The sequence below is a fragment of the Triturus cristatus genome, chromosome 7 (assembly GCF_964204655.1).
Source record: "Triturus cristatus chromosome 7, aTriCri1.1, whole genome shotgun sequence".
Lineage (NCBI taxonomy): Eukaryota > Metazoa > Chordata > Amphibia > Caudata > Salamandridae > Triturus > Triturus cristatus.
In genome coordinates, this window is record NC_140590.1 from 1,666,868,102 (window position 1) to 1,666,893,802 (window position 25,701).

The 25,701-nt window shown below is 44.9% G+C and overlaps 1 protein-coding gene and 1 long non-coding RNA gene across 2 annotated transcripts in view; one reads left to right on the plus strand and one right to left on the minus strand.

The window, feature by feature from the left end:
- The window catches only part of LOC146812673 (uncharacterized), a 542,976-nt gene that overhangs the window by 378,018 nt on the left and 139,257 nt on the right, over positions 1–25,701 (plus strand). The gene's annotated exons all lie outside the window — the stretch shown is intronic.
- The window catches only part of CDH4 (cadherin 4), a 1,855,428-nt gene that overhangs the window by 103,903 nt on the left and 1,725,824 nt on the right, over positions 1–25,701 (minus strand). Inside the window, exons 10-11 of the mRNA XM_085619784.1 lie at positions 23,591–23,844; positions 21,041–21,183 (exon numbers count right to left, since the gene is read on the minus strand). Of these exons, the coding sequence (XP_085475910.1) occupies positions 21,041–21,183; positions 23,591–23,844 (397 nt within the window). The remainder of the gene's footprint in view (positions 1–21,040; positions 21,184–23,590; positions 23,845–25,701) is intronic.

The following is a 25,701-nucleotide window of genomic DNA, read 5'->3' on the forward strand; positions in this document are numbered from 1 at the left end:
TTCACTCTTTTTGTAAATCTCCTCCCATCTCCATTCACTTTTTGTCTGTATGTATGACACCTCTACCTTTTCTCCTCTACTTTGGTCTTAGGAAGGGCTAAATTAGTAATGCCTATTCATTGGTAAACCTCCTTCTTTGGGTGATGCATTATCTATCCCTCGGCAATGTGTGTACTGGGATAATCATGTCAGCCAATAATTGTGTTCTTCTGGATCTGAGTATTCAAATAGTCACGCAGTATGGTCCGGTAAAAAAATCAAATTAATATACATCCGAAGCACATATTAATTGCTTATACCAAGTAGTAAAGGCTCAGTGAGTATGTGCTTCAAAAGTCTTTAACAGGGGGTGTTAATACACTCTAACAGTCTACACAATTATGTTCATGCTAGACCAGCTAGCAATGAAGCCATGATAAGCTAAAAACAAGCATTGGCATAGCCAATAGTGTTTAGCCATGCAACAGTTGATGTTGTTGCACCAAGGATATTGTGCTGGATAACTAAACACTTATAAGGTCCCAAAGGCGAGACCTATTGGCTGTGCCAATGCTTGTTAATTTTTTAGTCGATGCTTATGATTCTTAGGTTTGCCACGAGGGCACTGTTGTATAAATGGCAGACACTGAGCATGCTACCAAAGACTTAATATGTTCAGAATTAAACCCAGGAATATAAAATCTCACAAGGCAGGCGATGAAACTAGAGTGAATAATTTAAGAAGTTACTCAATGCCCAAAAAATAAAAATAATCGAAATAGCCAAATAAAGACATACTATCAATTCTTAAAGAGGGCTTTCAGATTGCGAAGCAAGTGTCAGCCGACAGAATCATCTGAATTACATCAGTAAGAGAGAAAATGGATTCCCACTAAAATTGTGAAATTTGATCAGTGATCACAAACCAAATGAAGAGGAAGATTGTGAAGTGAACTCTAATACCACCCTCCCTCTCCCCCCCAATAATTCACAGAGGATCACCTCTCCCTCTGGAGACTGTGGTGTGGAGTTGAAACATATGTCAGAAGCCTATGGAACCCTGGGATGTTCCTAAAGTGTTACCCATAACTGTTAGACTGCTGTGCATAAACAGTTGTGGGCTGTCTAGGTGGGCAGCCAGGCTGCCACGGGTTACTGGTTGATGCCGGAAAACACCATCTTGGGGGCAAGGCGCACTCTAGCGAGAGGGTGATGTGCCCTCTGTGACCTGACCCCGTCTCGTCAGACATGCTGGTCCTCAGCCATGTCCAGCTGACTGGTGGTCAGGTTTCTACTACAGATCTTGCGGCATGTGACCCAGGGTCCACTGCCGGTGCCACACTGTGCACAGCTGATTGGTAATTGGGAGACTGCCGCAACCGCCATAGAAACACCAACTCTGCGCTAAAAGTAAGCTGTGCCCCTTCTGACTTTGACATCCCTGCAGACTGTCCTACTCAGCCCCTCCCCCTCCCCCCCCCCCAAACTGGTCTCGACCTCCAGTCCATGTGCTGGGTCGAGCAATGCAAAAGGGAACTCCTGTACCTCCATTGACCCCCCCTACAGGTGACAAGGGATCTCTGCTGCTACCATGGAGATGCCTTGTTGCCGGAGGAGACCGCGACATCGTCCCCACGCTGTGTGTGTTCAACATCAAACAGCTCCCCTCCACCCCCAGAACCAATGATATAGAACTTGCTGCTGTTTGTGCATACTTCCATCCTGCAAGTAGATAGTGCCGTTTGTCCTCACCTTTCGGCTATTATGTCATATCAGGCCTATATGTTCTTTTGATCCCCCTGTGTAGCGTGAGGCCGTCCTGCAGGCTGGTCGTGGGGACTGGGCTAGCGCTGGGGCTATGGGATGCTTTTTTGGCCGTACGAATTGACCAACCTGTCGGTATCATATTGCTATGGTATATAATATCATTATGCTATTTCTAAATTCTTTATGCTTACTTCCTATCAATAGTGGCATATTATATCTACGCTGTTAGTCTAAATTTCACGTCTCTTGTACACACCATTGTTACGTTTTCTTTTTTTGTTTAGACACATGTATCTATTTCGTATCTTATATGTAATTCATGTACTCTGAAGTCCTTATGTAATTTTACTGGTTCTATTGTAAAGCACTCTGACACCTTCGGGTAAAGTACACGCTGTATAAAAACGCATAAATAAACATCAATCCACGAGGATTCACCCAGAATGCTAGTTAAGCACTGCATACCCAGCATAAAAAGCATGTGTCGCATGACCCCCCATGGAATCGAACTGTTGCGACTGTTACTGAATCTCCTTGTGGAATATCTGAGTGATCTGTTGGCCATCCCTGCATTCACCAGGCACCACTACATGGCTGACACTCCTCTGGACGCTCAACATGACCACACTATGTAGAAGCCTTGACACCTCCTCAGTTCCTCACAATGAATACATACAAAATGAAGGTTAATTTTTTGGTGGCTGAATTATTAAGAAATGGGTTCCATGTGTAAAGTCTGTTCTTACTTACTGTGCCAGCTGAGATGTTAAAGACCACCACTTCCAGCAGATGTATGTTTTGAGACCGTGACCAGGCATTGTAACTGTCAAACTGATAAGACTGGAATATCTTTGTGGTAAGCTTGCCTACAACATTGGTGCCTCTCCAAAGTTTTCAAAACCTAGCAGCAAGTATGTGGTCAGCTGTACAAAGTCAGCTCCATAAAACTTGTATAAAGCGAGTGTCCACTGGCTGGCCTCTGGTTCATATGCATAAAACAATAATAAAGTATCTCTAATAAGAGTAAGGGTCTGAGGGATAAAGGTTTAAAGACTCAAACAGTGCATAATCCCCAATTCTACATATCTAGCAAAAAAAGAACTGTGAGTCTAACAAATCAAATGACCTAAAGAAGTGCTGTACCCCAATTACTATAACAGAATGTTTGTGTCAAAATATCACAGTGGATACATATGCATTGAAGATCTATATATGCATATATAGATCTTCAATGCATATGTATCCACTGTGATATTTTGACACGAACATTCTGTTATAGTAATTGGGGTACAGCACTTCTTTAGGTCATTTGATTTGGTAGACTCACAGTTCTTTTTTTGCTTCATATGCATAAAAACCAGCATCAGTACAATAAATAAGTGTCATATACTGACCTTTCCTGTCCCCTGTTTCTCTATATTAAGTATTACTCTCCCGTATGAGTCTTTGAACCTATACCAAATCATCCGCCCTCCTAAGGGTTTTTCGTTGCACCGGACCCTCTTAGGCCATCCCGAACCATTGTTTTCTTCCACATTATATCACCCCAGGTTCGCATAAGGGGTACCCTTGTCCTTTAAAAACACTTGCACGAGCAGTGGCTTCACTGCAAGGGTTCCACTTTTTAGTGGCTATATTAAGATATACTATAAAGAAATTATTCTATTCACTTTTTTGATCTATGTACATCGCCCTAACTCATAGGCCAGCCAGAAGCCCTACCTCGTAATAACACTCGCTATTAGACTATGTCTACACCCACTATCCCAACTTTTACCGAGGAATATATAGCAAGATTGATTAATGGTCCTTCACTTTTCCATACACCGATACCAGCTAACAATACTCCCTCTAATGTGGCAAGTGAGAAACTGACTAGTCTAGAAAGATTAAAAAAGAAACACATACGTACGGAGTTACACGCTCGTATGCTTACGGAATATCTGAAAGCCGACATCATCCCGGTAGGCTTGCAAGTACGTAATATCCCTGCAATTTTCCTACAAGACCCAAAATTTAAGAACGGTTTCGCCCACATTGGCACTACGTGTTCCCGCCACTGGATGGTGCTAGGTATTGACACTGCATTAGAACACAGCAGAAAAGAACTACTAGAAATCCGAGAACTAGAAAAGGCAATCTTAGAACTAGATAGCCTAGCAGATGCCAAATCAGCCCTAGAAAAATTAGAACGAACGATTGTTGACTTCCAAAACTTTGAACACCATAAAAAGTCAACCAAAGTGACAAAGGACATAAGGAATTATAATAAAGAACAAACCTACCCCTACCTCAGAGAAGACTTCTTTACGCAAAACAACCAAGATCAACAGAGGTACCCAACAGGCACTTGGGGTAGATTCAGAAACAGGCAGCCGGTCACGTTCTCAACCTCCTCTCTAGAATCCGACAACTCTGACCCCGGGGAAGGCACTAGCTCCTCTACATACAATCCCAATTTTTTAGAGAGAGGCCAAACATTCACAGGGGAGAGACCAAGAGGCAGAGGGCGAGGCAGAGGGAGACCCAGGTACAACCTCCCCCCAGGGGAACGACAAACACGCAGGAAATTCTACCAATGGGGGTACCAATACTAACCCCTCCCCCCTCACCTCCCTCATCCAACATGGACCAAATGCCTATTTTTAACCTATCCAAACATCAACTGGCCTCGACTGACATTGCCCTACTTAGTAGAGGTCTGTCTTTTGTCATCACGGAAAAACCAAACTGGTTTGACATCCACACCGAAATTCTTCAATTTTTTAGGAAAGTAAGACTCAATGTATTCTTTCAAGATAAAGAGACAATCACTAAAAATGACATCACAGGACTGCGACCCAAATCCACATTCAATCCACCTAGTGGTTCGATGCCCCCGGAAGTTATTGCCTTTGAACATCTTGTACTTAAAGATTTCAACAACATAAAAACCAACTACAGGTTCACTCCCTTTAATGTTAGCCTTGAAGAAAGACAGAGCCTCAACGCTCTAAAAAAACCTGGACGATGTGGTCATAAAACCCTGTGACAAGGGAGGCGGTATCGTCCTACAGGACAAAACCGCCTACGACAATGAAATTCAACGCCAACTGAAGAACACGTCACACTATGAACGCCTTATGCGCAACCCCCTTCAAGACATCAGTGATCTCATCCTCACGGTTACCAAAACGGCTCTAGAAGAAGGCTACATCAGCAAACACGAATTTTCCTTTCTAAATAACAAAAACCCTAGGACTCCAGTCCTATATACTCTTCCCAAGATCCATAAGAATCTGGAAACTCCACCTGGCAGACCCATCCTTTCTGGGTGCGGATCCATTCTAGAACCCTTAGGGAGCTACATTGACTTTTTTATAAAGAATATGGTACAAGACACCACCACATACGTTAAGGACACCACTCACTTTATCAATCTCATTGAATCCCAGCCCTTTGACCCCCAAACTGAACTCCTTGTCACTCTGGACATCGAGTCACTATACACCAATATTCCTCAAGACAAAGGCATAGAAGTTATCAAAAAACATCTCAATCTACGCCCAGCACCACATCAGGTCCCAACAGAATTTATCATCTCACTCCTGGAAATAGCACTTACCAGAAACTATTTTATGTTTGAAGACCAGTACTACAGGCAATGTAAAGGCACTTCGATGGGGGCCATTTTTGCCCCTAATTTTGCCATACTCTTTGTTGACGACATTGAAAACAAGTTCATCCTCAATAACAACGACCCCTTCTTTAACAAAATTCGTGTCTGGCGCAGATACATAGATGACGTATTCATGATTTGGTCTGGCACTGAAACCGAACTCCAACTATTCAGTGCTTGGCTCAATAACACCCAGCCGGATCTAAAATTCACCTACAATTTTGACAACAACAAAATTGACTACTTAGACGTCACGGTCAAGAACTCCGAGGGCGAACTCTACACTACCCTCTTTAGAAAACCTACAGAGCGTAACACCCTTTTACAATACGATAGCTGTCATCCTAGGGATCTGAGAGATGGCCTACCCTACGGACAATTCCTCAGAATTCGTAGAAACTGCAGGTTCAAAGAGGATTTCTTCCAGGAGGCTGAAATCCTGTGCAAGAAACTCACCAACCGGGGCTACCCTAGACGTCTAGTAAAGCGCTCAATGAAACGAGCATGGTATTCACACCGTGAATTCCTGCTGCAACCCAAAGAAAAGGCAGCCCTCAACAAGATCACATGCGTCACTACCTTCTGCCCAGTCAGCAACAAACTTACCAAAATGATAAAGAAACATTGGTCAGTACTAGGCCCTTTGGAACTTAATACAGGCACCCCACTCTTTGCCTTCAAAAGAGGACGTAATATTAAGGACCACCTAGTTAGAGCTCAGAAACCAATGCACAAGGACAATACTCTACATTCTTTCCTTGGCCTCCCTCCTCTACAAGGCCACTATAAATGTAACAACTGTATGTCGTGTGATTCCACCTGTAACACCCAGTCTTTTGAATATAATGGCACTAAACACACTTTACAATTTTTCTCTAATTGCAATTCACAAAATGTGGTCTACTGTATTAAATGTCCCTGCCAACTGCTCTATATCGGACAAACCACGCAAAAAATCAAGACCAGGATCTCTCAACATAGGAGCAGGATCCGTTGCAAAATACAAACGGCACCACTGGTGGAACATTTTTTGGCCAAAGGACACTCTGAAACTGATTTCACATGGCAAGTGATTGACAGTCTACACCACAACCACAGAGGAGGAAATCAACAACAAATCCTTAACCGCATGGAATGCAAATGGATCTTTAAATGCCGCACTATCGAACATGGACTTAACACTCTGGACGAATACAGAACCATTCTGTAACCACCTCTTGTGGCCCCATGTGCCACTAACTCTTGAAACACTAGTCTAATTTTCTTGCTTACCCCAAGACAACGTATATGCAATTTTGTCCTTTTTTCTGTCATGCAATCGTTTATGTACTGCTTTCCAATTGTACTATATGTATACATTTGAATGTAGACTGATCGTGCAATTACTAGAACCCCTACGATGTTTGTCTATTAACTGTTGTTGCATTCTAGTAATTGACCTAACTAATATCCCCTTGATTTCAATTTATTTTTAGTTTTTCTGCACTGCCCCTAGACTTAGGAAGTCTCAACACTGTTTTGCCCAACGTTCTGGAATCATGCACTGTCCCAGTACTTAACAATCGAGCACATCCTTGCATGTTGCCGTTTCCAATTTCTATTGGTTGAATACAGGCATCTCTTGAGCCTACTCTCGATGCTGGGCCCTCGCGCGTTCCAACTCGCGCAGCTGCAGACGCTTCACGTAACCATTAGCAACCCTGTTCCTTAAATACCCTCCCCCTCCCACCACACCGCCAGTCGCTGCGCGTACCTGCATGCATCCAGGACCCGCTCCACCCTCCGTGAGACCCCCATTGACTGAACCGAGTGCCGCCTATAATGAGTAAGTACTTCGGCGATTACCCTATTCATCCTCTCCTCTCTCGCGGCCTTAAATATCCGCTTGACGGTAATCTCTTACTCCCCCTCCATTACAGATTAATTTCCCGGCACCGGAACCCCGCCTCCACACATTGAGCAGGTTGAACTAAGCCCTTCACTCCAGTAAGTGTCTTCCCCTTATTTTGGCACCACCCCGTACTCTCGTGTATCTACACCGGACTACGTCGTGCTAACCGTAATCCCTTTTCCCCAGGCAACTGGTCTCTTCCGATACATTCATTGAATTTTTCGGCACCGGAACCCCGCCTCCATACATTGAGAAGGTTGGACTAAGTCTGTAACTTCAGTAAGTGTCTTCCCTTATCCTGGCACTACCCAGTACTCTCGTTTAAAATCACACCGCGCTTTGTCCGGTTAACCAAAAATCACTCCGTTTTCCTAGGCGTTTGGTTTCCATCGAGACTTTCACTGATGTGACGAGCACACCTATGCATCCTCCTTAACTGACGACAACCCCATTACTTAACCTTCCATATGCTCAGTAAGTGATCCAGTCTTTTCGCGCGCACTGAGGCCCCTTCCTTTCCTTGCTAGCACTTCTAATAATTACCTCGTCCCTGTGAGCCCCGAGTCTCTTGTAAATAACTTTGTAATTGCTTATTCCTTCCGGGCATTAGACTGCTCAGTTCCGTCACTATGATTTATTCTCCCAGGTTATCAATTATCACCTAAATGAATCTGCATCACTATTTGGAGAACACTGTGTACCTTACATTAACTGATTGTGATGCTTTTTACAGTTCAGGGACTAATTTATGAGTTATTTATACTTGTTTATTTTTTGCATTTTCCACATTTAGAGTTCATATGCTCACATTTGTCCTGAAGATGAACTCAAATAATTGAGTTCGAAACGTCGTCGACCTTATGCAACTTGAACCTTTTTTGTACTGATTTAACCAAGAAAAAATGGTTCTCTATTGTTGCCAATGCGATGTTCCTTTTTAAAGAGTCCACCCTCACCTGCATGTCACGCTTTTTTGTCACTAAATATGTGAGCACTTGAATTCAACCTATGTACAATAAATAAGTGTCATATACTGACCTTTCCTGTCCCCTGTTTCTCTATATTAAGTATTACTCTCCCGTATGAGTCTTTGAACCTATACCAAATCATCCGCCCTCCTAAGGGTTTTTCGTTGCACCGGACCTTCTTAGGCCATCCCGAACCATTGTTTTCTTCCACATAAAAACCAGCATCAGCCATTAGGAAATAAATCACTGAACTTCTGCTGTTTTCCTCCTCTCTTAAAGAGTTGTCAAAAAAGGGTTCCTCACAGTGAACATGCAGTAGAAAATCTGACAGCTGGAAGCTTCAGTAATGACAGCTGGGTGTGATGGGTTCTGTTTGGCTGAAGTTTGGATCATATATAATGACGTGAATAGGATAAAAAGGATATTCACTAATGTCCAATATTATTAGGTGTATTGTTTGTAGAGTTACCAGGAGGGTCACAGTCTGATGACTGAGAAGGATTCAAGCTTGTGAATCTATGAAAAATGGAATGCTGGAGAACTCCAGGTTACCTTAGCCATGGTCAGCTTATAGGGCCAAGAGGAGGGTTCTGGTGCCTCTGGACGCAATAAACTAAACACCCTGTTTGCAACCATTTTCAGGCTTGGCCGTAGCACTGTGGAAGGCACGCTGTGTGGTGGTTTGGACTTCTTAAGAATTTTTCGGGTAGTGGAAACTCTGCTGAATTAACATGTAGTTAAGATTTGCTAGTCAGTCGCAGAGTGTCATAGCTCTGATATCACTCCACACATAGAATATATAATATACTATAACTGTGACAAAGAATGTGCTTTGTTTGTTTGGTTGCATGTCACAATACAGAGAGACAAAATATTGACATGCAACAATATTAAGTGCAGAAAATCGACTACCACTAAATCAGCAACGTAAGTATACATTGGTAAATCTGCATTTATTACTTTACTTTGATGATAGAGCAATAGTCAATATTCTTCACTCAATACTGTGGTGAAGGCCATTCATTTTCTGTGTCTTTTGTACTTTTTCGTTGTCTGTGCCTCTTGTGAGGTAAGGTGAAAGAGCTTGATAATGTCAGTGATGGCAGGGCCCGATAAGCTGAATAGAAAAATTATGTCCCTATTGAGGGTGCAGTCTGTTGCTTTTTTAAGAATTTGTGTTACAAAGATGCTGTGTTTAGGACCTGCAGCAGGTATTACAGCGCACAGTGATTGGCTAAGGAGAGATGGAAACCCGTTCACCAATGCTCCTCTCGTGGAGGTCAGTTCTTCTGCTGCGAGCAGCATAGCCATCCGGCAAGAAGGAAGGAGTAGGACTTACCTGTGTTGTCTAAGCACCCCAAAAGGCCAGATTACTCACAAACGTATTGAGTTACAAATAGCCAACACACGTGCTTATGTCAACCTCAAACATGCTTCAACTATGTCAAATGTCACTGTCAAACAAAGTGTATTTCTTTAACATGCAGATGCTTTTCACCCTAGTATTTCAGATTATATAACTGCATTGGGAGGCATTTAATGTAAAAAAATGTTTAAAACAAACAATTGCATGTGTACCCCATGTCGTCATGTGTTCCCCATGTATGGCCTAGATTCTTAATATAGACCAAGCAATACTATAGTCTGTTACACACAAGGTTTTTGCACAGCACACTTCCTGAAATCACACATTTAAAGGTACGCTCATTTGTGATCATGAAGAAAAAGGAGGCTTGGTGAAAGTGAAATAATATATTTGCCCAAGAGGACACCATTAGGCAGGGAGACTGGGAGTGAACCCAGATTTTCTGACTTTGCAATGTACAGTTCAGCTATTGGATGGGTACTTCTTTCTGTTGCCAGTTTTACAAAAGTCAATGCTTTGTGGTTAAGTCTTGGTGCATGAGGTTGCAACGTAGGGGCAGGCAGACACCATGTGAAAGCTCAGCTTGTTTTGGGCTTGAAGGTCCAAGAGGACCCCAGGGTGAGTCAAAGGCAGGCACCTGACTTCAGTTTCAGCAGCCCACTTTTAAGACTGCGCCTTGGATTGTACAGTAACTTATGAAGATGTGTGTATGATGACCATACAGGATTAAATGCATGGATCTGATTGGCCCCTGCCCGTCACTCACTCCACATAGTGTACCGCCTGCAGGGCTTTTAGTGGGTCGACTCCTGCCAGGTCTCAGATGAAGTAAAAACATTAAAATGTGTCCCTATTGGGTCTTAAATTCATATCCTTTACCGATTAAAACAAATGCCTGAAATCGCAATAACACCTATAGAAATCATGGAGATAGTCCATAACAACAATGCAGCCCTTCTTACATTACATTATACTTTCATCTTGCGTTTTCTAAAGATATTTTTTTTCTATATGTTGCATTTCTGTAGTTTTTTTCTCATGCAACATATGAGTCTTTTAAGTGAACAGAGTCTCTTCTAGGTGTCTGGCTGTGAATGAATGTTCATGATGGGACATGAGCGAATGCTCTGGGAATGAGTCTTAAGGCAGTGTAATTCTTTCTCACAGTGCTTGACAATGCTCATGAAGGTGTTCAGATTTCATGCATGTGCACTCTCAACTACTAAACGGCCTATTTCTCGATGTCGATCTTATGCCTGGTCTGCTGATGTTAGGGAGATTTACGCTAGCCTGCTCTTCTGGGCCTCTCTGCCCTACAGTGATTGGTCGAAGGAGGAACTGGACTAGAGTGGACAATATAGTCCTCACTATCCCACGGAGCCTTATACCGGCAGACCTTACTTTTCTAAATAAATAAAAACTGGCCCTCCTAACCCTGTCCATTAACCACCCCCCCCCCTATCCTTTTTAGTTGGATACACCTCGTTGCTGGTTGGAAAGTCTCAGACTCACACCCACCTAATATTATTGGCTAAGCTAAGACCCTGCCCATGGGAGCATGGGTGCACTTGAGTCTGATTTATCATTTATGGTGGTCACTTTTTATTCAGGCAAGGCAAGCACTGTGCCAGCAAGCTTTCTCGAGCCCAGATCATATATATAAAAGACCCTCATAGGGCAAGACATTTTTTCTGAATCTGATCTGGAAAATATGTTTTCTAAAATCAACCATAAAATATACCTCCTACAAAACAAGGGGAAGAGACAGCTGCAGACTGAAAACCGAACGCAAAGGAGGCTACTGCATCTGACCATAGTTTTGAAATGTGAATTTTACAAGAATATGTGGTAAAAAATCAGCTTAGATGCAAATCTATCTGGACGCCCATGGAGCGCATAACCTGCCAGCCACACGGAGTAATACTCAGGGCCACTGGAATTATGCGGCAGGTGAGGGCCTAATTATGTAGCAGGGTTGAGTAAATATTGCGGCAAGAAAAGGCAAAGTATGCCGCGTAATGTGGCACATGTTGCGATAGTATTACTTCACTTTTATGCCATTTTCAAATTTAACATTGTCTGGGCATTGGTTGCACCTTCTTTTTACCCGTTTAACACCCAAATATAGCAATAAACAACAAAAATGTAAGTAGTCAACTCTTGCAAAGGGCCATCCACTGCACAGCACTGCGTTTGGCTGCATTTCTAGTAACTTTTGAACCGTTTGAGGTAGAAACTAAATAGTTTTTTTGTTAAAATCAGTAGATCATGTGGCAGATGATGGATGGATTATGTGTCGAATTCGGCAAATCTATATTTATGCAAAAATCGACATGGCCGCACAATCACATAATTCCAGTGGCCCTGGTATTACTCCACGTACTCCGATGCCGGCCTCTGCTAGTTTGTCCTCTGAGGGGGTTGAATGTCAACCTTCCCCTCTCCAGAAATCTGGTAATCGCCCCTCTGAAGAGGACGCCTTCTTGCAGCGCTCAAAAAAATAATTTCTAATCCTCCGAATATTCCCCGGAATGCCTTACGAATCGCAAATCGCAGACATGAAAGGAAGTGAGGGAGAATGGGCATTAGCGCCTTAGAAAATAAAGGATTCTGGGCCTTTGATGGAATACGTGATGACTCGACGCGTAAACTCTGCGTGAACTGTTGCTGGATCGGATTGACCCAGTTAGAGCTGCAGCCGGCTCTGCAGGCGCGTTTGACAGCCCACGATAACTGTCCGTTTGATGCCTCTGGAGGCTAAGTACCTCAAAGGAGTTGGGCACAATGAAAGCTCCGGCCGGAACACAATCTGATTGGGCAGCAAAGTTGCCTTACCCACTGTTAGGACGAAAGTTCCCGGCATGGCTTCGAAAAGCTGTGTACTCTTACCATGCATGTTTTTATGGTCTAGCTGGACACGCAGCTGTCGCCAGATCATTTTGTGAATCACCAGGAGAGGGACTCTGGGGTCTCTACTTATATGATAGGAGCCAAGAGAACGTTTTGATTGGGCAGAAGTTGTGTGCTTCCCCATAGAAAGTGCTTGCCCTGCCGCAGCTGATCATTTGGTTGATTCCTCCAGGTGTCTGAGCTTGAAGTTTCAGGGACACTCGTGGCATTGTAATGCTAGTAAAATGTCTAAGATAACTGGAAAACGTACAGTGCTTTTCTTTTGCAGCACCACAGATGGGAGGAGCACATCATTTACATGGAGTTTTAGGTTTGGCTTTCTTTTTCCCTGTCCTATCTTTTTTTCCTCCTGTGAACTTGTCAATCTGTGAATACATTGGAGTTGCTCCGCCTTTTCGATGAACTGTTCATCATCAGAGGCTGGCCTTTATCACAGTGGTTCACTTTAGAAAAAAAAAAGAAAAAAAAATTATATATATATGGCTGCTACTCTGTGGATGTAACCTAAGGACATTAAAAAACTATCGATCTCAAAGGATTGTGGTCCGTGCTCTTTTTCCGTGGCTGGTGGCAGAATCGCGGAGTGCAAGAGTGCTTGTAAATATATATATATATATATATATATATATATATATTACCTACTGGCGATAGCCAGTAGGTAGTTATAGTTAGGACCACGTTTCCATAGGAAAACCTCAACATTCTATTTTGAATAACTTTGGCGCCGGTCGACGAATCCTCGCAAATTTTTCAAAATAGGTGGGGCGCTACGCTCCGCTCCTACCCTGAAAGTCTCGGGGGGATCCGTCAAGCGGGGGCTGAGATAAAAGGGGGGTCCCAAAACGCGTTTTTCCCATGCATTTTTCCATAGGACCTTTAGAACGAGCTACAGCCCGAACGGCTGAACAGAATTACTCAAAATTTGGCAGAGAGGTAGTCCCTAGGTCAAGGAAGTGCCTTTTGTAGGTTTGGTGTAAATCTGTTCAGTAGATTCTGAGAAAATAGCCTTTAAATCAATATATATATCTGAGCCAGCTTACGGTACGCTTACCGTACGCTTACGGTAAGCGTACGGTGGCGTGCGCGAGCGCGATTCTGATTGGCTCTTAGATCTTAGTAAACATTCGAATCGGCCGAAACCAGGAAGCGGCGGCCGCCATTTTGTCTCTCGCACTGAGAGTGATTTTTAAAATATCAAGCCCAAAAACATGTAAAGGGGCTGTTTTGACAACTCCCTCCCACATAGTCATGTTGAGGGAGTCCCCAAACATCCCCCAAGTGCAAAAACGGTTTTATTTTTTTTTCGGCAATTTCGCGGGGTACGCTTACCGTACGCTTACCGTAAGCGTACGGTAAAAAAATAAAAATAAAAAAAACACTATCCACACTTACCCCACCCCCTGTGCTTTTGGTGGCCGAAGGCCACCAAAAGCACAGGGCTTATGTTAAGGGCAAAAAACACTATCCACACTTACCCCACCCCCTGTGCTTTTGGTGGCCGAAGGCCACCAAATGTACAGGGCTTATTATAAGGGAAAAAAACTTAGCATTTAAAAAACCGTACTAATTCACTGAAAAAACCATAGGTTTCACACACGTTATAGTTAGGAATTAGCATTTAAAAAACCTTGCAAATTCACTGAAAAAACCATAGGTTTCACACATGTTATAGTTAGCGGAAATTTTACTGATAAAAAACCAGTGAAATTCCCCCGTTATAGTTAGCGCAGGCAACTATAACTCACGCGACTGCAATCTTCTGCTGATGACATATGTGTCTTTATGAAAAAAAAATATTTGTAATATATGTATAGCTAAAAATGTATGGAAGAAGACATGGGCAAATAAGTGTCTAAATACAGTATTAGCATCCGCAGAGGATTGCGGTCGCGTGAGTTATAGTTGCCTGCGCTAACTATAACGGGGGAATTTCACTGGTTTTTTATCAGTAAAATTTCCGCTAACTATAACATGTGTGAAACCTATGGTTTTTTCAGTGAATATATATATATATATATATATTCTTCCCTGCCGCCCACAACAATCTTCTCCTCCCGCGCAGCACTGCTCCCGTCAACACTACAATTCCCATGGGCACAGGTTCCCAAACCCCACCCAATTCCAGCGCTTCCCCCAGCATATGAGAAACGCTAGGATTGGGCAGAGCGGGTCCATTTTGCTCTCCAGCAGGGTGTTGGAGTTTGTGCACCTGAGCTCTAGCATATCTCCAAGGGAACAGCCTGGAGGTATCCAAGTGCGCATGTGGGTTTCTCTGGCTGTTGATGGCTGGCCAAACCCACATGCACACTTTTAGCGCCTACCTACCACCGCTCCCCCTGCTGTGTGATGCTGCTGCTTGGCCCCGTCCCCGACTTGGCAGGCTGGAAGTAAAAATAAAGTGGCAATAAAATGTTATTGTCATTTTACTTTTCTTCTTACTGCTGCGTTTTAGCAGTTGGGTGACGCTCCTCCTCCATAGAGGAGGAGCCACACCTGCCAAAGTGACCTACACGGAGTAATGGTGGCCACTTCCTTCTCCTCTCAAGCCAAAAAGGTGACTGGTGGTGGTGGTGACGGGATTGGAGCCTAGCAGCTGAGGCACTTTTACCTATCCATCTTTGTGAAAAAACTACTCATCTCTCACAAGTAAAGGTCCATCCAGACCCCAATGCTAAGGGTCTCTTGCCTCTCTTCATGTTCGGAGCATGGTTTGCTAACAGGAGTGAACTGCAGTGTTGATTGTGACACAGTGCGCTTCGGTTGCTGCAGGCTGACCTTTGTCTGTGATGGACAAGAAAGCTAAAAGGCAGGAGAAAATTGGTCATGCCTCAAACCCAGAAACCATCTTATCTGATGACTGGAGGAGTCTTCCACCCGTCTCATGCTTGCAGCCTGGTTGCCCCGGCTCTCATCAACTACCTATTAACGCGTCTGGCTGTTGCCTGGTAAGTTGTCCTCTGTAGGCACTTCAAGGTCATCCCTTCATAATACTAAACTAATGACATCTGAAACACCCTGTTCCTGAAGCCCCCCAAAATCATGCACTTTACTTAAATAATTGAAAGGTGTAGGCCCTTATTTATATTTTTGAGGCTCCAAGACCTCAGTCAATCATTGACAGATGTCCAGGCCACCCTATTTATAGTCTACAGTCATCTGAGCGCTCCAAAGCTGATGGTGAAGACATCTGCCCATCTTTGGTGGAAGTCCCTCGTTCGCTGAAATCTAAATTCCACTCTTAAAGATTTGAAAAGCACAGCAGTTTAGTTAGCTCTGGCTTCCTGCATCACCCACCCAAGTGGGATAAATACGAGCCCCAATATGCCAGTATTTAGAACACCTTTGGACATCCGAGGAAATCTGTGCGCCAACCCAGAGCAAATGCTTCTGTGCTGGGATCCATTACTCACCATCAAACGGGGGACAACACCTGGACTCCTGATACCAGCTTACTGCTCTGATATATGGAGAGAGAAAAGAGGAACTTTTCTTCAGGCAAGAAAGGATCAGGATTGTCGCTGCAAGGAGAGAAATTGTCCTCTTTCGAGTAAGGTCTGCATAACACACTGGAGAACCTGCAAAGGGGATGCCAAAACGACCCGGAGGGTGTGGATGAACAGAAGGGAAAGTAATGACGGGCTTTAGTTCAGCACTAAAATCACTGAGCTACACCGTGATCTCAGGTCTTGGCTTGAAACACAGAATACCCTTGGACCCAAGGTATGCAACGACCCCCCCTGTACTGCGCAATAGCCTCAACATTTTTAGAAATCAGCCTTTAGTGTCCAAATGTTTTAATGAAGCAACAGATACAACGTGTCTCTCTCTGCCACTGCCTCCTTTACACTCCTAGTCACACATCACCCACTACATCCCTAGCTATGCAGCCTCCTTTACACTCCTAGCCACACATCACCCACTACATCCCTAGCTATGCAGCCTCCTTTACACTCCTAGCCACAAAGCACGCACTACATCCCTAGCTATGTAGCATCCCTACACCACAGCTACGCAATCACTCTACATCCCTGGACATGCAGCATCCCCTTACACCTCCGCTACACAACTGCTCTACATCCCTAGCTATGCAGCATACCTTACACCTCAGCTATGCAGCCACTCTACACCCCCAGCTATGCAGCATCCCTTACATCCCAGCTACACAACCCTTCTACGTCCCTACCTATGCAGCCTCCTTTACACTCCTAGCCACACAGCACCGACTACATGCAGCATCCCCAACACTGATGAAAATACAGCATGCTCTTAAACCGTTAGCAATACATCACTCCTTACACCCCTAGCTAAGCAACATTCCATTCTCCCAAGCTACCCAGCTTCCCTCACACCCCTAGGCGCACAGCCAGCTCCACTCTCCTGGATTCACAGCACCCCGTACAATCCTTGGGATACAATACACCTTACACTCCTAGGTACACTGCATCCTCCACACTCCTATCATAAAAATATAAAAAAAAGAAAGGAAACTGTTTATTCTAAATCAAATTGACCTGGCCAAAAATTCTTCAAAGACACTATTTAATATAGTTAAGAGACTTTGTCTCACCACAAGCCTGCAATCTTCTTCAGGTGGAATCACAGGACCTCTGCGACTCACTTGCGACTCACTTCCAGGAAAAAATTACTTTGATCTATGATAACTTCCCTCCCCCTCTAGCCCAGATCAAATCCCCCTGCAGGAGCCCTACAGATTTCAATCAACAGTATCCCATTAATCTTACACAGTTTCAACCCCTTTCTATAACGGAAGTATCTAAATTAATATCTTCGGGTAAATCAGGTTCGCCAAATGATTTGTGCCCCCCCCAGAATTTTGGCCATGCTAGCTTCATATTGTGCTCCAGAAATACAAGAAATCTTTAACTGTTCTATCAGTTCGGGTACCATTCCCCCATCCTGGAAGGAAGCTTTTGTCCGACCCATCTTGAAGAAACTGGCTGCAGACCCTCTTACATTGGGTAACTACCGGCCTATACCCTTGCTACCCATGTTGGGCAAATTACTTGAATCCGCCATCAACAGACAGTTAAGTACTTACTTAGAGTCGAATAATCATCTGGACCCGTTACAACCAGGATTCCGGCCCGGTTTCAGCACAGAAACCGCGATCCTGGCAGTGACGGATACCTTGAGGCTGGAAATGGACGCAGGAGGATCAGCCGTTCTAGTCCTCCTGGACTTGTCCGCAGCGTTCGACACTGTCTCACATGCCAAACTGTCAGAGAGACTGATATCCTGTGGTATTCAAGACCAGGTCTTAAAATGGATACAGAATTTCCTGTCGGATAGAAGTCAGACAATTATGCTGGGACCTTACCGGTCAGACAAGCACTGTGTGGACAAGGGGGTTCCTCAGGGCTCGTGTCTCAGCCCCACCTTGTTTAATCTGTACATGGCCCCTTTAGCAAAAGTGGCAGAATCATCTGGGTTTGAGATAATCTCTTACGCAGATGATACCCAGCTCATTTTTAAAATCAACCAAGAAGCACAATTTGAACACCTTCGCTTCGTAGCCGGAATACGTAATTTTGCCGACAGGATGGCTGAAAATTACCTCCAATTAAATCCCAGCAACACTGCAATCATGCTAATTGGAAAAGCTTCTCAGTGCTGGTCCCAGGGCTGCTGGCCCGATGACCTGGGTACCCCCCCACTGCCAAACAGGTGGTAAAGAACTTGGGTTTTAGACTAGATCAAGCTTTATCTATGAAAGATCACATAGCAGCAATTTCCAGCTCCTGCTATTTCAGTATGCGGCTCCTATGGAAAATACTCCCTTTTTTACCTACCCAGCATCGTAAGACCCTGGTCCAGGCCATGGTGATCTCACGCCTCGACTATGGCAATGCACTATTGGCAGAAGTAGGCCCAACATTGCTAAGAAAGCTTCAGGTCATACAAAATACAGCCGCACGTATGATTCTAAATCGCCCTCCGGGTTCCCCGTCAGCCCCTCTACTGTCAGACCTCCACTGGCTTCCAATCTCAAAGTGAGCATACTTTAAGATCTGCTGTCTTGCATATAAGGCCGTAAACGGGAAAGGGCCCCAATACTTATCACGCAGACTCACCAAACATACCTCAGCCCGTAATCTTAGATCTAACACGCTAGGACTCATGAAGACCCCACGAATCCGCCGCACCTGCTCGGGGGGGAGGTGTTTTTCTTATCTCGCCCCCCGTTATTGGAATATGTTCCCCATTTCCATACGCACCTGCCCCTCCCTCATAACCTTTAGGAAAAAACTGAAAACCTTTCTATCCTGATCACTCCTGATCATTTTCCCTCTCCCTCCGCTTTTTTTCTCTTTTTTTTCTCTTTCCACTCTTCCCTTCCCTTTTTAGGATGCTACCGGGTATAGCGCCGAGATGCCCCAGGGTGAGTTGTGCGCTTTATAAATATTCCTAACATAACATTCCTAACATAACTCCTAGATACACATCTTCCCCCTACAACCCGAGGAATACAGCATCCCTTACGCCCCTACGGACAGAGAATCACCTACCCTCCTAGATACACAGCACACCCTACACCGCTAACCACACAACATGTTCTTCACCTCTAGCGACACAACATCTCCCAAACTGCTGTCTTCACAACATTGCCTTAGACAATGCATAACACAGCTTTTTGTACACTGAAATTACCCAGCGCCTCTACAATGCAAGGTACATAGCACCCTCCACTTCTCTGGCTTCACAGTGTTCGATAGATTGCCAGCCACACAGCACCCCTTCATTCCTAACTACACAAAATCCCTACATCTCAAGATACACAACACTCCCTTGCACTTTACACAAAACTATCCTGTACATCTTAAAATATTACACAATTTGCTGTCAGTGGAGGTGCCAAACTAACCAGCAGGCCACATGTTCTGGTCAGACAGGAGAATCTGTGGTAACAAGCGTTATATGCAGTACTATAAATGGGCCAGTACTCACAGGTACTGAGTACCGGCACTTCGTATTTTTACTAAGCTGAGTACCTGCACTTCTCCACTGCCAAGGAGAGTACCGGTACTCATGGTCGGATTGATAAGGTTGGCACCGGGCCGGTGCAGAGGGCCCGCTATGGGTTGTTTTTCTGCCAGCATGTTGGCCGTTTTGGCATCTGTCTGAATCAGCTGTGCAAGCAGCCCCATGGGGCCTGAGCTGCTTGCTGTAGGCTACTGTAGGCGGCCGCATGGGCAAGTGGGCCTATGCTCCAGATGGAAGCTCTCATTGTCCTCAACAGCTCCTTGCCGGGCCTCCCTGCTTTGCCACCTTGTTAGTGTGTGGGACATTGGCTGCCCGCGGCACAGTGATGTGTGCAGAGCAAATGAGTGGGAGGGGACAGGGCCTGTGCAGGAGTGGCCATGTAGGATCCTAGGTAAGAAGATCCATTTTCACCCCTTGGCCTCCCACTGGGGTCTGACTGTCTTTCCCCTGACTCACTTGCCCCCGCAAATCTCCACCACCCCTCCCGCCTGCTGGGACATTGAGTCCATGATGTGCAGGTATAAAGTGGTAGAGATAAGTAGCCTCCTTGGAGCCCAGGTGAGGCAGGAGGACGTCTACTGACCCTTATTTAAAGGGGAGAAAGACAGAGAGAGACAGAAGGGGTAAGTGCAGATCGAGATAGGGAAGAGATGGAGATGGCTATGAAAAGAGGAAGAGAGGTGCGGAGGCAGCAGATTAGAAATAGAAAGAGTGATGTAGAGAATGATAGGATGCAATTCGGGTAGAGAGTGGGGTTACGAGAGATATAGATGCATATGGGAGAGAAATGAGTGGGGGAGGGATCAGAGACTAGAGATGTGAAGACTGATAGAGAGTATTTGTCTGCTTGTTTGTGTATTTGCCTGCTTGTGTGTATGTTCGTGTGTGAGAGAGAGAAAGGAAATCTGAGAAATAGAGAACCAGGGAACACGAGAGGTATTTGAAAAGAAATGCGTGGAATGCTTGATTCTGTGTGTATGTGTGCACATTTGAATATCTGAGGATTGCACCAAACACCCGCCAGTAGGAACAGTGTGACATTAAGAAGCTGCAAATATTACAAAACAAGGAAACAATGACATTTGGTGTACGCCTTCATTTTGTGTAACGAGTTAACATAATTTATTTACATTGATGCACTGCTCACATGTTTTGGAGTAGAACTCATTAATAGTGATGCTATGCCAGTCTCTCCTGTCCTGGGGCCCACTGATTATTAGCCTGAAAGTGCTAATGGTGCTGTTGATGGCTTGGCTGCATTCAGAGTTTAGAAGCGCCTTCTATTGTTCCCAGGTCGCCAGACCACCCTTTATTAGCATATGTAGCTGTTAATCTGCACATATGGAAAGCTTGACACAACCATCAAGGGCAATACAAGGGTAAAATGAATACTCAAAAGAAGTGTTTTTGTATCATGCCTTGCCACGCCCCTAGCTCAATTTAAATAGTACCTGCACTCTTATTTTTTCCCCACTTAAAGCACATGCCATGCTCATTACCGTTGTCAGTGGCCAGAAAGGTGGCCTCGTAGATGTCGTCCTTGATGTAGGCAGACTCGCGGTCCAGCACCGCCGTGGTGACGATCTGCCCATTCGTGGAATTGATGCGGAGCCAGTTGGCCGGGTCTGAGAGCTTGGAGTATCTGAGGAGAGAGCAGAGAAAGTCCGTCATACAATCCCTCAGGATCAAGCGCCTCCCTCCCTCGGGTCCCTGGAAGTGTGTCCTTCCGCGTTCTTCTTTGAAAAAACCCATTGTTGATCAAGATAAAACAGCTAGAGCTACCAACCTCTCCCAAGGTTCAATAGGACAAAACAAATGCATTAAAAGAACTCTGGCCTTGCGGGTTCCTAAACCACTGTATGTAGTTTGTGTTGGTTGCTTTAAGAAGCAAATTATTGTTTGGATTGGTTGGATCCAATACTGCCTCAACAGCAATTGAGCCTCACAGAGCATGAGCCGTTTCAGGGTCAATCAGCCATCACCCTCCAGTGTGGCCTGCCTGACCTCCTCAGCCCTGGCGGACATCACCGACTTAGGATGTATTGTTATGCTATTTTAGTTGTAAAGCGCACATACCCAAAAGATTCTTGGCGCTGGAGAAGCACATCACCCGTTAGCTACCAGGATTAAACATAAGGGAGGTTATTTGTTAGAAAGGAAGCTTTTAGGGCACACCTAAATGGAGTAAATTGGGTTCAGGGTAAAAGCCAGCGGGTCCACGGTTTTCGGTCCACAAAGGTCATTTTCGTTCTGAGGAGCGAAATGTGAAGGAAATGACAGGATCTTGGAGGACTTGCCGGCGAATGGGAGATCAGTTTGTTTGCCAATAAGTAGTTTTGTTTGTTTTGCACGTTTTTATGCAAAGTTGTGAGAGCTGTCCTACATTACCCTACTCGGGGCCCGCCTCCATGGCTTCACTCAGCCTAAGCCTGTCTGACCTAAGTCTCCTTGATACCTTCTCACATCACCTGCCATATGGCCTGCTTAAAATTACCCAACCCAAGGTCATTTAGCATCACCCTCCCTGGACCAGTATGACTTTAACTTCTCCAGGGCCCGTGTTAGTCTTCTTTCTAGATCCTACCGTTGTACGGACCAACTAGTAGTACAATTATAGGACTTCATGTGTTCCTCAGTAACCGGATAACGGGTTCTTGGTTTAAGGTGGAATGATGGGCCTCATTGCTCCTCGACTCTACTGGGTAGTAGTGAGGAGCAAGTGCACCTTAAGAGTGGAAATGCCATTTGACACTGAAAAGGCAAATTTGAGGCACATTGTTTAGGTTTTAGCACCACAATCTCTTCTTGGTTATGAAATGGATTTCCCCCTACGCACACATAAGTGCTAATTATTAAAAATCAACTTCTCTATCGAGTGACACATAACATTCATGGAGGCGCTGCAGGAGGGGATAAATATACACATATTCCGGGAAGGGCCGGAGGTCACCTAGGGCTTGCGGGATGGAGCCAAAGGACATCACCTAGGTTACAGCATAGAGGGACTGAGTGCAGGGCCTGGCCAAAAGCCAAGCCCGGCACTGAAAACTGAGGGGCATATCTGAAGGTCCACAGACATCCTGAACGCTGTCAGACAGGTAGGCGAATTAGCAGGGCAATGCGCAGCGTCCCACTCTCAGAAAAGCAGCTGGAATGGAGCTTCAAATCTTCAAAACAACCGAGGCCCATGCAGGTCAAAACAAAGTAAGTTTGATTTGGTACCATCAGGCCAAGGCATCTAAACAGAGCAAGACATTTGACTACAATCGAATTCCTTTTTAGGATCAGACATTTCGGTGCCAGTCTGTATGGGGAGACAGCACGTTTGCTGGCTTTCAGCCCGGATTAGGCACACAAACCCTATTAGGATTGGATCAGGATGTGTATTCCAGCCACTGAGACAGAGGGAGGGTAAATACTACTTACCCTTCAGCACTGACGGTGGGATAATGAAAGTCCATGTAACGGGTTACAGGGGTGTTAGGATTTTACACGTTGGCATTGGTAGATGTTGCCCCTTTGGTACACACATGCCGGTGCCCCATAGCCTAGAAACAAGGCCATCTTCGAGTGTCCTCTTAAGAGGGATCAGGGGAGTTAACCACTCGGTATAACTATTTTTACATATGTACAGCTTTAGGTTTAGCCATCTCCCAACAGCAGTCAAAGAGCTTGCTTATGAAACAGAGGACAATGTGCCTGGGGTCAACGCCCGTCCCCCCCCCTTCCTCCCCCGATTAGTACTCACCTGACCTGCCAAATAGGACAATTTGCAGGAGGAAAAACATGCCATGGGGAGACAGCTGGTAACAACATCTTTGTCCCTGAGCCTGCCTGACCTCCTTCTAGAGGTCCATCTTGGCTAGCCTCTCTGTCTCACAAGAGCTCATAAGACACCACCCCACTCACAGCCGGTCTCGTGTTACAACCTCTTGCACGTCTGGTCTTGAGGTCTGTCTCATGTTGGCTCCCTTAATACCTGATGGATGCTACCACATTTTGGGACCATCTGACATGACCAAGGTCAAAGCTTGTCTAACGCTACCCACCGGAGGGCCTGCTGCATGAAGCGATCGGGGTCCACAGCATAGAAGGTGCTTAGCACTTTGCCCACGGGCTCTCCTTCGTAGTGCTTGATAGGATCGTATCTGCTCGGGAAGGTGGGCGCCTCGTTGATGTCCAAGACTGAGATGGTGACTCGGGCCGTGGACTGGTCTGACATCTGTATCCCACTGGCCAGCTGCGCCTGGTTGCTCACCATGACATTCAGCGTGAATATCTTACTTGACTCGTAGTCCACAGGCTAAAGAGAAAAGAGATGAGTTATTAGACAGGACAAGGCCCAGCTCAAGTAATCTCCCTGATGTGCACCCATGCGACGAGGACAGGGCAAGTGCAGGGTCCCGCCTGGGTCCTTGCATCAATGCTAGCGTATATTGTAAGAACCTGGTGATGAGCAGGACCTGCGAGGTTCATGGGTTGGGATCAGTCAAGGTATGTGGAGTTACTGCAGCAGGCTTGTGAACACTTAGGTGAGGTAGGAGTTTCTTCGGGTCCACATCAAAGGGTTTGTACACCCTGAGTTCTCCTCTCTCACTCTGGGAGGTAAAGCCTTGGAGGGCTGCAGGGTTTGTACCCACTGGAGCTATGCACTGCTGTAAATGTGGAGGTGGTTCCACTTCCGCCAGGTGTGTGTGGCAGACAGAACTACCTTTCTTTAAATACTGATCGCTGTGGAGCTTCGATCTGCCTTTGAGGGATGATGATGATGCAGATGTGGACAGGCTTAAGGAACCAGCCCATGAAGAAAATGGCTTTAGGCTCTTAGTAATCAAGCAGGGCTGGCGGAGTTGACACAGCGGGTACTATATACAGTAATAAACACACTCAAATCATGAACTTTGTAGCATCTTGTAAAGGCTATACAGTACGCTATCTGCTGATGAAATGCAGTACAACATTTGAACTTAGGGTGGTGGGAGACGTAGGCCCAAATCTCCTTTGCTGCACTCTGGAGGGATGGGCAAGATTAGCAAATTCTGGTGGGAAAACTTTTTGAATGATGCTGCATATTGTATTCGCATTTATATAGCACTTACTACCCCTGACAAGGCTTCAAAGTGATTTTTCAGCAAGTAGCATGCTACTCCGGGACCCATAGAGGATTAGCGTTGAATTAGTATAGTGAAATATGAAAGTAATTTTAAAGTGGTGGATAGGTTAGTCAGTTATTTGAATTTGGAAGGATAGAGGAGGAAAAAAGGTTTGTATTTGTATAGCGCTTGTTACCCCTGATGGGGTGTTGAAGCGCTTTTTTTGGCGAGTAGCGCGCTACTCCGGAAACCCATGAAGGATTAGTGGTGAATTAGTATGGTGAAATATGAAAGTAATTTGAGTGCTGGATATTAGTCAGTTATTTGGAGTGAGAAGGATGGGGGAGGTATAGAAGGGGAAAGAACATTTTGCATTCATATAGCACCTGTTACCCCTGATGGGTGTTGAAGAGCTATTCTGGCGAGTAGCACGCTACTCCGGAACCCATAAAGGATTAGTGTTGAAAATTAGTATAGTGAAATATGAAGTAATTTGAGTGGTGGATATGTTATTCAGTTATTTGGATAGGGTAGGGTAGGCAGCAAGATAGAAGAGGGAAAGAGGTTTGTATTTATATAGCACTTGCTGCCCCTGATGGGGTTTTGAAGTGCTTTTTTTGTTGAGTAGCGCACTACTCTGGAACCCAATAAGGATTAGTGTTGAATTAGTATGGTGAAACATGAAAGTAATTTGAGTGGTGGATACATCAGTCAGTTATTTGGATTGAGAAGGGTTGTGGAGGGGTAGAAAGGGAAAAAGGTTTGCAACTTATATAGTGCTTGTAATCCTGATAGGGTGTTTAAATGCTTTATTGGCGAGTAGCACGCTACTCTGGAACCCATAAAGGATTAATGGTGAATTAGTATATATTTTGATTGAAAAGGATAGTGAGGGATAGAAGAGTGAAGGATTTGGATAAAATACATATATATATATTTTTTTAGGTCATAGCAGTAGGAGGAGGCTTTTGGATGAGTAAAAAGGGGTTTGGAGGGGAAGAGTCAGAGGGAAGAGTTTAGAAGGGTTTGTTTTGGGGGGATCGGTATAGTAAAAGAGGTGTCAGATG